Raw genomic sequence first — 13,345 nt, forward strand, 5'->3', positions numbered from 1 at the left:
TCCTTCAACTGAGTTGCACAATGAGCCATTTGGGCAGCAGCCAAAACCAGGCTCTCTGTTCAACCCCCAAATTTAAAACAAGGAGATTCCATTGTGCTTAAGGGCCCAGCAGGAATTACCATGCGAGCTCTAAACACTCACATACTTGTTCTGTTTCCTCCTTCCCCACCAAACAGTTTAACCCTTCATGGGACGGCCCAGGGGAAGCAACCAAGCATCTGGAAACACCTGGCCACTAACTTTCCCCTCTGGTTTAGCTACGCTTCCAGTGTACATTTAGCTTAACGTCTAGAAAGTAAAAAGGAAAAGAAAAAAAAGTACTGAAAACATATTATCACTCTGCAACACTTTAAAGGGCTCTTGTCTAGCACCTCATAGAAGGAACCACTATTTTAATTTGAATGTAGAGTTTTTCAATCATTTCTGTGTTGGAGGCATCTGAATCTCTCAACTTATTTTCTTTTACATGTCATAAATATCGTTTTGCTTAATATTAACTCTGTTTCATGCAACAGTTTCACATCCTGGGGATAAAAGACACTATATAAATACGATGTATTACTATTTGTATTCATTTTCTGGGAGCACTAATAAAAACCTATTTCCTGAAAAAGCATGGAGATAATTAATTTGGACATTCTTAGCCTAGTTTAAGTGCACTAAAGCTCTGATCCAATGGTTACTGAAGTCAATGGAAAGATTATTACTGTCTTCAGTGGGTTTTGGACCTGAGTCCAAAGACATAGTGAATATGAAGGATAATTTGCCTTACAGTGAAATAAAGCTAGAACACCTACAACTAAGACCAGATTTGCACATCATATAACCTGAGTGACTCAACGCGGTGTAGCGCAGTGCAAACCCCAGAGTTTAAGGCATAAAGTGTAACTTTTTTTTCCTCAGCAAATGCAGGGCTGTCATGAGAAGCAGAGTATTGGCCAGCAAGATAAACATGCAATCTAGTCATAATTTCTGGTTGTTCTTTGTTACTTCCAGATTGGGGACAATTTCTACCTTCATATTCTGGATAATTGGCTGATTTCTTAAAGGAAACCTCTGTACACCTTATTTTCTGAACAGCATGTTGAATCACAATTTTGCTGCTATCAAGGAAATGCATTTTCTGAGTATTTCAAGGCATAAATTACATGTCTGGTTTGTGACTCATGGCTTGCAGCCTTCCCCCTCATTCTAGGCTCTTGTTAATTTAGGAAATGTACACCTTCCTACATTTGCTTCTATTGCTTTCAAAAAAGATCTGTAATGGAATCCTATTGGAAGGCTAATTTGCTAGCTAGCTATTGCATTATAGTTTTACAAAGAAAAGAACTAATGCACTCAAACTTATAGGCCCAATTTACAAGGGTTTTGTGAAAATTTGTATGAAACTTGAGGTTTCATAATTCATTTACTTTCTCATGCTTTGCAGTTAAACTAACCTCCCTGGATGAGAAGCTGAGGTTCTTTTTTTATTTTTTATTTTATTTTATTTTTTTTTAATGCTAAGCTTGGAAAAAAGAAAAAAGAAAAAAAAGTAATAAATAATAAGATTCTCCAAAGATTCCACACTGGAAATTTTGCCTATTGGGCTGTATTTCTCAAGCTGAATCCTTCTAAGGCAAATCTTTGAAAAAATAACAGAACTACTCCTACCGTTTTCTCTAAGAAACTCACTATCTCTGAAACTCTTTACTAAGTCAAAATGTTAAAATATATCAACAATTGATTAATAAAATTGCAGCCTCTCCCAGGAAAATCCTCACAAAGAGATCATAGATGGAAGTGGTACACGAGAAGGGCAAATGGTCAGACCGCACATCTTGTCATACACAAATGGTGGTAAGATCTGTGCGAGAAAGGAAAGAGCCATTTCATTTATGTGGGCTCTTGCTCTTACTAGCTAACCTTTCTAAAACCAAACTTAAATGTCCCCAGTTTTAGACCAGCCTTAAAGCAACTGCAAGTTGTTGAGTCTCCAAAACTGTAAAACAGCAGAAGCAGCACTCCCCCTGTCCCAGCAGTCCCTTTCCCGGGTACTGTAGAAGCAAATGGGGAAGGCATGATAAGCAAATAAGAATACTAAGTCTGGCAATCAAAGAAAGACAAAAAGATGTTTTCTAATTCTTGAGACCTCACATTCCCAGCCTTCCTTGTGCTGCTCCATGTTCTCTGTCTTGCCTCCCATCCCCAGGTCTTTCAGAAACATACTGGCCATCTCTCTAGTGGATGCCCCTTAACCGAGCTAGCTCAGACGAGGAAGTGAACCTCACGCCCATCGCAGGCCACGTCACTTGACGTTGCTGGGCAGCGGTTTATGTCATTCTGCTCCCACCGAGAGTAACCAGATGGGTGTCACTGGTTGTGTGCACCAGGTCTCAAGTCCCACTCACCCAGAAACAGCTCAAAATAGAAAAGGGTTTCAAACTGAACATGCAGAACATTTATTCTCACCTCACAGCCTCTTTATTTTATTCTAGAATAAACATGAGTAAAACCCTGAATTTAGTTTTGCGCTTGCTTAAGAATACAAATCATTTTGTATCAAGAGTCAGATTCAGCTCCTATATGTTCCTAGCAATACAGAACTCACAAAGGAAATATCAGTCTACCACATTGTCCTTTTTTGCTCAATAGTGTAAAATGGATGCAAAACCTACCTTTCATATTCAGCTTTGGTTCTCTTCATTTTGTACATTTAAGATAGTTGTAACTTACTTTTGCATGCAATTTTCCTCTTAGTTTATATATTTCACAATTTATAATTACAATGTTTTTTTAGGATAGTTGTTTTGCTCAATACCATAGATGCAGTTTTCACAAATTCCTCTGGCAAGCAGGTGGAAAGCAGTAATGCGATATTCTTCAAAAAAATTAATTCTCTCAGGACAACTACCAAGATAATATTTTGATTGCTGTCCATTCAGTTTTTGACCACATGTAATATGTGCTCCATTTATTAATGCAAATACCTACATGCTTAACAGATGCAAAACTAGAAATTATCATTCTTATGGTAGAGTAGATGGGGGGGGTCTAGTTCCTGACCCATAATTTTGCATGAATTTGCTTATTAGTCTACCCACTGAAATGCTGATGACCACTTGCATAAACTAGAATGTTTACATGACCGGCAAGAAGTCTCAATAAAATCAGTTCATTGTAAGTTATTTACCGTGAATAAAGGTGGTAAAACGTGGACCAATGCAAAAATAGTGCACTGATTACATTTTGTAAAAACAAAACAAAAAACCACCAACTCTCCCACTGCACAGTCCTTATTTGACTGAATAAGTCTCCCAGTATATAATTATTAGCAACCATTTGATAATGATGCCAGTCTTTCCTCCTCCTGTTCTGGTGATTTTCAAAGAGCCCTCATCCTCCCTCCAGCTGCTAACAATGTAAAATGGAAAGATGAAGTGGTGGCCTTTCAATGGGTGTCACTGATTGGGAGGAGAAAGAGATATGGAAATTTACATTCTGATGAATTCTTCAGGGAATGTCTTACTGAAAATCAAAGCAGCAGAAATCATAAAGGGGGACATCCCTTGGTGATGAAAATCTCAGGCAGTAAAGCTCCTTAGAGAGAATAAGGCTTGTCATATGTCCCTTTCATAGCCTTGTTATGCTCCCCAAAGATTCAGACACTTTCCCCAAAGACTTCTTTGGATGGTTATGATTGCAAAAGAAAGCTTATGGACTCATTATTTATAGAGGAGAGTTTGGTTTTAACGACTCAGGTATATTTTTTGCTTAAAAATAGAAGGACTAAGTGCTAGTTTTGTAGGTACGACCCCACTTGTAGAGATATCAGCTGCACATACTTCTATTGAGACACTTTGCTGCATGTTTAGAGGAAGAAATCTCAAATTGGACTTTAAGGAAAATTCCTGATTCTGCCAATGCCAGCATGCAACACTGAGCAGAGTATTCAACTTGCCTCTGCTGCAATAGGCTGATTTGGAAGATTGGTGGATCCAAGAGTGCGAGTACCAAGGCAGAGGCGATGCTTTCATTTCTCAGAGGTGACGTGAACCTTAATTTATATTTGTAAAACGCATTCAGATAAAAGACATTCTGAAAATGTAAAGCATCTCACTGCAATTTACCTTGTAGGGTTCCCCAAACAGGTTAAAACCTGAAGCAAAGAGATCGTCATCTTGCTGGACTTCTTGATTTCTTCTCTCCCATTCTTTCCGTTTAAGCGCACTCCGGTCTTGCTCATAGTGACTGAAGAAGAGAAACGGACAAAAAAGATAATACATTATTTTTCCCATAATTTAGTTGCATATTCATTACTATCAATAACAGAAGAAAGATATCAGAAACTATGCAACTCTTGAGTGCAATTCTGCAAGAAAGAAAAAAACACTGGGTAATTTTCCCAAACGTAAATTTGGAATCATAATACTGTACGAAAGTGGGTAATGTCAGTACACTTTAAAATGAAAACAGACAAGAATGTTCTTTTCAAATTAACAGAGCATTATGCAGAAGAATAAAACAGATTTTGATGCATTTGTGTGAACATAAGACGCGTATCTGTGGGCATAATACACGAACACGTGCACACCGTGCACAGGCACCTGCAAGGAACGTCTCTGCACAGAGAAAGCCAAGCTGGAGCCAGGGGAGCACAGCACCATCTCCAAACCCGTTTAACTGCATAACACTTGTCTACCTCCATGCCAACGCCGCACGTCAGCCTAGCGTGACTTCCATCGCCTAATGCTGCCCCGCACACTTGTTAAAAATCTATGTAAGGTTTCATCGTGGGTGTCAGGGGTGTTTTAAGAAGTGTTTTTGTAGCAGTCTCCCAGAAGGGACTTTCAGTTAGTTGACTCTGGTGGCAGGTAATTCTACACACAAACAAACAGCAGCGGATCTATCGCCTCAGAGCCGCGATGGCAAGATGTCAGGTATCCCTGTGTCAGTTTGCTTTGTGCACCTGCCAGACCGAGATGACAAGCTGAGAGATCACATTCACTTCTCTCCTGAGCAGCACTGAAGTACTTTGGTCTCTTGGCTTTGCAAACTACCTCCTGCTCCTCTGAGGGAAAAGACATAATTAAAACCCTGAAGGAGTAAAAAAAAGGAAAGAGGAAAGCGAAAGATACATGCTTCAACTTGCACTGACAACCCCTCATGTGACAGGCATTAAGGGACACTTCTGTGCTTTCAACCCATATTTGATTTGTTATGAGGCTTTTGGCTCTACTTTGTGTCAGTTAATTAGCTACCAAATTCCAGACGACAACTTGAAGAGCAGATTTAGTATACGCACTGATGTTATCTGTTGCAAACAGCATCTCCCTGATAGATTCTAGACATAAACACACACATCCATGCACACCCTATATGTATACATACATATATACAGGCATACATATGTAACAAAGAGCAGTTAATTCTCATCTCTCTGGTGAGAATGAATTAAATCTCCACAGAGCTTCACTGCACTTGGAAGATAACCAAATATCTACAACTTTTGCCTTTTTAGCTCAGCATGATGTTGTATTGAAAGCTTCACACGGAGAGATATAATGAGGAATGAACTGCACAGTGATGAGGCTTTAACAGTGTATAAAGTCACTGATTTCTGAGTGAAACCACAATTACTAATTTGAAGCACCAGCTAATTAAAACCACAGCTATGTATTTAGCCTCTTGTTATACCTACTGCAGTTTATAATTATGAGGACCTCTTTATCTACTCAATTAAAGTTCTTATGATTGAGGCAGGTTGTGTTTGAACCTGCAAGCCCTGCAGAGACCACAGGGAAGCATATGTCTGCTTCCTGATGATTCCATGTATCCTTAGACTCACATACTTGTTTTCATACAGGGAGGAAAAGAAAAAAAGAAAGACTAATGCCACAGTGAAATCCCTAAATCAAAAATATGAATTAATAATTCGTTTAAGCAATTCAAGATCATTCATGCTTGAATTGAACAAGGCTTGAGTACGGCTCATAAACAGAATGTAAAGCCACCTACATAGGCTGAGCTAAATGATTTCCATCCACATTTCCCTTTTACAGGTTGGAAGGCTGAAATATTTTTTATTTATAGCACTTCTTGATGTAGTGACATCACTGGCTCACATTCATTCAGCAGCATTGAGCTCCAGAACATTACTATAATAATCCTTGGTATTTTTGCAGAAGCAATAGTAGTATTTACTGGTTTCCTGAGGGAGAGGGAAGAGAAACTGTTGCTGTAAGCCAAGGCCACTTCACCACACTATATGCAATCACATGCCGCTACTACAGTACTGCAGACTACAAGCTACCCACTGAAAGGTAAAAGGGGGAACATAAGCCCCCCTTCCTTCCATGTCTCTACATCAAGATTAAAATTCACGGATGTGGGACTAAGTGAGTACCAACTGTTTCCCAAGTTGGTATGCGTAGATGAGAACAAGGTTGACTCCATCTCTCCCCAGAAGCATTTAGGAGAAGGGGCTGGCTGAGCCCAGGAACATCACACACTACCACCGGTAAGGGACTGTAACACATTATTTCAGCAGCCTCCCACTGAATAAGGGAAACTGCCTTAGGAAAATCTCTCCTGAAGCAAAATGCTGTCTTTCGTGTATTTTTCACTCACTTTGCTCAGGACTGTGCCAGGGGCACAATCCAGCCCAGGAGCCGCGGGAACATGCTGCGTTCAGCCTTCTCATGGGAGAGCTTTCCAGCGGCTCCTTAGGCACCTTGACCTACAGACTGCAATTCTTGCTTCAAGATCTGATCACTACGAAGTTATGAGCTCAGTCTTGACTCCAGCAGGGTCACTCAAGTTAACACATCTACTGTAAGCAGGATTTTATATCATGCACAAGTAATCTTTTCTTATGGGAGCAGTCCCATCTCATGCACTGCCAGCACTTACTTCAGAAAGAATTTTTCCTGGAGATAAGAGCTGCGTTTCACAGCCTTACAACAGTAACCCTGGCCCAGAGGATCAGGGTGAAATCCTGGGCCCATTCAAATCAAACTGAATCTGGCGTCCGAATTCAGCATGGAATGGATTTCACCTGCAACGTGAGATTCCAATACTTTGTTACCTAAAAGCTGGCTCTGGTCTTAAGTATGCAAAGTATTTAGGGCTGGTTCCCTAACTACTTTGAAGTGGAGATACTATGCCGCATCCTATCTGAGAAAAAGTGGCAAAGGCTCCAAGACTCTTTAGATATGTTTTATGACACATTACAAAACTACAAATTCAAAATCAATGAAAACAACAGTAATTCACAATGGCATAATCACTTTAAAAGACATTAACTTTAACCAAGACAGTATTTACAATGTTAACTGCAAAGGTTAAAAACCCAGTATTTTTCAACACAATGTACTGAAGTATTTCTCTTTTAGTGGGCATCTTTATGAAAGATATATGCTCCATACACCCAAGAGACAAGCACAGACGTGCACCTCATGCCCTGGACCCCAGTGATGTTTACAGACTATCAAACTGAGCGTCCATTTTACAACACAAGCAAAGCCCTACGTGAATAGCTACCTCCACACCGTTCCCAAGCTCGCTCTCATTTTGTTCTTGTGGGAACAAAACAAATTAATGGTTCATTTTGAGCTTTTCACTCACACAGCTACACTGAAGCCTAAAGTGTACCAGGTATCTACTCAAAAGGAAGTGGTTGCTCATCACATCAGGTCAATTACTTTGCTGATTTCTCTGCGAATGCACTTTTGCCGCGGAAATGTTGACACTGCCCTAATTGCGGCTACAGCAAGTCAGATATTGTAGGTTCATACACAGATTAGGATAACAACTTCTTTGGATTCCTTGTAATCCAAAGGGGGACGCTGATTAGATCTTAGTGCACTGAGAACCTACTGGGATGCTCTCCAGAAACTCTTAATGCAGCCGCAAAGCAGTCTCTGGGAGTCATGTTTAATATTAAGTTTAACTAATGTTCTGTGAAATACGGATATGTGACTAGTGGTGAAGGTGTCAGTGAAAACTATAGTCGGATACCATGAGGAACACCAGAGTTCAGTCTGTCTCATTAGTATGAGAGATGCTTCAGGATTCCTTTAAAGCCATGAGGGTGGGAAGTCACATATATAGACTTCTGCAAACATTTAATGAAGAGATTTAGAGGAAAATTTGACAGCTGCAGGCCACGATACTCATTGTTACTTAATAGGGAACTGGCCCTCTCGGATACAATGTAATTCAAATACATGAGTTTTATTGTTTTGTTACCACTTATTAGATTAATAGTTAGATTAGAAGGGGAAAGTCTGTACATAAATCTGGGAATAGCAAGAATGGTGAGCAGTAAGAATCTTACAAAGTACATTAGACCCATGGATACCTAAAAATTACCAGTTTGTTGGATATGGCAGGACAAAACGGTAGCAATAACTATTGCTCTTTGGGTATGTTTGACACCAGGACAGGCTGCACATGCATTTCAAATAAGAGCAGCGTAGATCCATTTGCCATTCTCCTCGGCTACGGGCACCGTGAGGGCCAGGGGTGAGACCCCACAGCGTGGCAGGAGGGTGCCCAGCCAGTTTGGATCTGCAACAACAGGCAGGGCCGTGGAGTGACAGCCCCGCGCCCCAGCTGCAGCCCAGCGAGAGCCGGAGTAGTGCTCAGGACCTCCCGAGATGCTGGGTGAGAGGGGCAGGCTGCAGGGTCACGGCAAAGGGTGACAGCCAGGAATACAGGTTTGAGGACTGGAAACTAAAGATGTGGATCTGGTGATAAGGGAAGGAAGCTGGACGTGTTCTGACTACAAAAGGGAGAACCAGAAGGTGGAATAAAAATTCTGGCATGGGAAAGGGCAGTGCAACCATCTGTGGTGAAAGTGAGAGAGTGTGGTGCAAAAGATCTGGGGGGAAATGAAAAAACCCTTCTGGACAGATTGCAACAGAGCAAGAGGTTAGAAGGAATAGCCTGAGAGAAAGCTGAAAAAATAGGATAAGACCAACAGCTAAAGGCTGAGACCTAGCACTTGAGCTTTATCTTCAGAGATGCGATAACTAAAGCCACAGCAGTAGTCTCCTGAAGTGCGGAAAACTAGGAAAGGCAGACAAAGGCCTGAAAGACAGGAGAAGGAGCAGAAGAAAGAAGTCAGAGCAGACAAGTCTGAAGGAGTAGTCATTGCGACATGAAGAAAAAGCAGAAGAGGAGAAAATGATCAAATGTTTAATGTTGCAGAAAAATCATGAATGGGAACACAATACTGCTTTGTTGATTTGGTCAAAACAACAAAAGCCCAATAGGGAAAGAATCAATAAAAAAAAGCTGGAGAGGCTTTACAGTAGTGACAGACTACACACTCAAGGATAAATGAACAATATTCAAGAAAAACAGTGTTTATCCACAAGTTAGGGAAGAAGTAGTTGCTGTTCTCAATATTTAAAGAGGTGTCTGAATTCAGGAAAATGCACACTATGATCAAATCAGGTATTATCCTGTACTAGATTTTCTTTATTCCACTTAAAATATAGCGTACTCCAAAATGATGAAAGAAGTTCTGTAACTGAAACGTTAGTCAGTTGTGGAAACGCAAAATAAACAAAGGCTTCTAAACTAAGACACAGTGGATATAACACGGTATAAATTTAAGTATGCAAAGTCCTTTCCCAAGGTTATTACTTTGTGGTTTTGACTTTAGGCAAAATTCTTGTTCCGTAACAAGCATTCAGGCAGTCAGAGAGGTATACCCAGAAACTGCACTCACTTGAAAACTGGCCTGTACGCAAGCTTTTAAACATCCCAAACCAAAAACCACTCACGAATACCTGACTTACATGAGAAATCCAGTTCAGGCCAATGAGGCTAATCCCACACTTTAAAAGTGTGCTCTAGTGTTTTTCCAGAGCAGGAATATTCCCTTTCAATGCAAGTGAAAACATAATACAAAAAGCAATGTTGCCTGATAACCAAACTAGATGAAAGTCCGCTTCTAACAAATACATTGCATTAGCAACCCACCTCTACATTACTCTAGATTTATCTTACTATAAATCCACTGATTTCATGTAAAACCAGAATACCGCCATATTGTACAAGGAAAGGAGAATTCAGATCCTCCTAGTATACACTCTGATATTTCCCCTACATTTATTCCAAAGGAAAGAAAAAAACAGTCTCAGGTCTTAAATTTCATTGCAATTCCTAAAATATATTTACTAAATGAGGAGATTTCAAAACCTGGTCTTTAAACAAAACCATTTTTTAACATAACATACCTTCCCTGACCATGTGAAGTCTTTGTCTCACTTAAACATCATGAGCCATATCACACTTAAAATAGGAAAATTCCTCTTTATCTGTTAATCACCATTGCCCTTGCTTCTTTGTCCTGGTAATTTTTCTGCTTAACAGAGACCAGTCAGGCCACAATAGAATATGCTAATTAATAAAACTTTAAAACTTCTCACTATCTTTCATATTTAAACATTTACTTTAATGTTGCGTTCTTCAGAGCATGAATAGTTACTGAAAGCATCTAACACGGAATAAAGCTATCACTGCACTTCAAGATAAATGATTTATTTTAAAATATAGAATATTCTGCCTTTGATGTTCAACAGTTCTGTACAGAAACACTTGAGATGGTCATTGGTTATCTATCTGTATGAGGCAAATCTCTTAACAATTTGCATTAAAAACAATGCCATTCCTGTAGCTTGTTTGATAGAGAATACAGAAGATTAAAGTCTCTGAACAAAATAATACCCAAGAGACCCCTAGGCAATTTATGGAAATTTAAGCTGGAAGGCTAAAGGTTTGGCTTATATTTGTCACATTCTTCATTCTTTTTAGCTGTTTTCCCTCCCCACACAGACAAAGTAGCTAGAAAATGCTATTTTCACTCAATTTCTGCTCTTTTTGGTGTTATGTAGCCCCAAACCTTTCCTCAACATGAATTTGGAAGGAAAAGATTCTGGGGAATGGATGGCAGAGATAAGCTCCTGATTTGTAAGCGTATAAAGAATAGATGAGGTTTCAAAGGGGTGCATTTATTGTTTTCTGTATCATAGCATATTGTCTTTCGATATGATTAGTTATCAGTCTGAGTTATCAAAAACTGGGATGAAATAAAGCGCTTACGCAGTTATGCTTCATTGATGTCAGCTAGGGGAGCATGAAAATCTCCATGAAGTTGGGTAATTGATGTGTAAATCAGAGCTCAATCACTCTGTAATAGAAATGGTCCCACTGAAAGTACGGTTGTTGAGCAGTATTGCAAAGGGTGGAAAAGAGAGAAATAGAGTTAAAATAAGACTTATTTATTAAAAATAATAATGACTAGCAATTTACACAATTTTCTCTTCAAGAGAGAAGTGCTGTCAGAAATATTTATATGCAAGCTGCAGACCACTATATTTGGATACCCTTATTCGGCAATAATTAACTGTTTTTGTTGTATTAAAATGCTTGGGGACACTGTTATGGATATTTAAAAAGCAAATTAAAAGAACACATTCATCCTTTGAAAAGCAACAAGTGTAAATGACATCAGTGATTGTAATTTGGTTAACAATGTGTGTTCAAGGTATGTTTAGGAGTCCTATTACAAACCTCTTGTCAGTTCAAATTAGTGGTATGGGAAACAAAGACAAAACTGAAAAATACCTTAAGAAAAAAGAGAACTGAAAAGAAAAATGGCTATAATAAAAGAGACTGTGCAAACACATTAAAAGTCAAATAGTCATTAGAAAATTAGTCACATAAAATAGCTTCCCAGCATACTATATTTATAAGAGAGTGAACAACTGATAGGTAAATAAATTTAATTAAGATAACATTATGGCTTTTTTGGTTTTGTTGTCATCTTTTTTGTTTTCCTTTTAATAAATGAATGCACATTAAGAGCACTGATATCAGCTTCCCAGAAGCAGCCCAGCATTCTAGTTATGGTTTACACTAACCTGCTGATAAACCGTAACAAACTTTCATAAATGTGAAATTTATGAGCATTTTCGGCACCAAATGAATTACTTCCAGGACCCAGGATCTGGATTGGGAAGCTCTATTAGATGGGTAATGTGCTGTGACTGTAAAGGGACCCTGATTACTACAAGGAGGTTGGATAGGGAGGGCAGTTCAACCTAAATTCTGAATTTCATTGCCCTCACGGGTTTAACAGAGTATGACAGTTTCATTTTTACGCTTTTTTTTTTTTTTTTTTTTTTTAAGTTCTGTTGATCTCTTCTGGGATTTGTAGTTTCTTCAAAATTCACTAAGAACAACAAAGCCATTAAACCTTAGCCACTATAATTCAAACATACTTCGGAGAATATTTCCTAATGGCTTCCTAGCTACCATCATACTTCACATGCCCATCAACAACATTCTTTGTGTTAATATATTACAGATAAATACCAGTTGCATTCAGCTGCATGTTGTATATGATTCTTTACACACATCAACAGTAAACATGGCATGATAATGTTACAAAGAGGATATTTGTACAAATATTATTCCCAATGCATTGCAATTATTTGATGCAATAAAAGATTTTCTGAAAAATGTTTCCTACAGTTTGTTTTTCTTTCTGGATATCTCAAGCTATTAATTAAAATTGTTCTTAAAAACACCCCTCCAAGTTACTTTTTTTATACATGTGGCATTTTAAAAGATTAAAATGTATTTTAATGTATGGAAACACACCAAATCTATAATTTGTTGTCATTTAATGTGTACAAATTGCATTGGTAAATCTGAGCTGAAAACCATTTTGAAACTCTCTTGTCTTTCACCTTTACTTTTCTCAGATTTATAATTAAAATCTTTCATTAACATTGACACACCACATTTTACTAGTATTTTCTTAAAGTACTGGCAATGAAGTGCAGTAGACAGCTAACAGAAATAAATCTATCCTTTTAAAAAGCATCACAAAACAATCATTGATTAACACACATCCTTTTGGAGACAGGTGAATCCGCAGACACAAGAGCCCGAGTACTTCATCACCGAAGTACTTCTGCGCTACTCCTACTGCTCTAATAAAGGCACTCCTGTACTAACAGGCACCTCTGCTCCCTGGAGCATACATGCGTATGCTGTGCAGCTCTTTAACCACATGATCTTAAAGTTAATGTGTGCTGAGGAATACCACCACAGGAAAATTAAGAATTCAGTAGGGTGACTATTTCATTCATCAGTTTCAGATGGACGGAGAAGTGCACACAGGCCTTTCTTTATAGTGCACTGATACACATTGATCCAGAGACCCCAATACACAGACAAATAGCGCTGTAAGCCTAATATAATTTAATTTATTGTTATTTAGGATACTGTTTGGCTAGAGAAATTATATTCTAATGAATTATTCTTCTCTCAGTTGAAACCCTAC

The 13,345-nt window shown here is 38.7% G+C and overlaps 1 protein-coding gene across 3 annotated transcripts in view; it reads right to left on the reverse strand.

The window, feature by feature from the left end:
• The window catches only part of AFF2 (ALF transcription elongation factor 2), a 341,402-nt gene that overhangs the window by 249,646 nt on the left and 78,411 nt on the right, over positions 1 to 13,345 (reverse strand). For all 3 annotated transcript variants that reach the window (XM_064518262.1, XM_064518263.1, XM_064518261.1), the window contains exon 2: positions 4,110 to 4,230. In XM_064518262.1, the coding sequence (XP_064374332.1) occupies positions 4,110 to 4,230 (121 nt within the window). The remainder of the gene's footprint in view (positions 1 to 4,109; positions 4,231 to 13,345) is intronic.

The sequence above is a fragment of the Dromaius novaehollandiae genome, chromosome 11 (genome assembly GCF_036370855.1).
Source record: "Dromaius novaehollandiae isolate bDroNov1 chromosome 11, bDroNov1.hap1, whole genome shotgun sequence".
In the NCBI taxonomy this organism is placed as follows: domain Eukaryota; kingdom Metazoa; phylum Chordata; class Aves; order Casuariiformes; family Dromaiidae; genus Dromaius; species Dromaius novaehollandiae.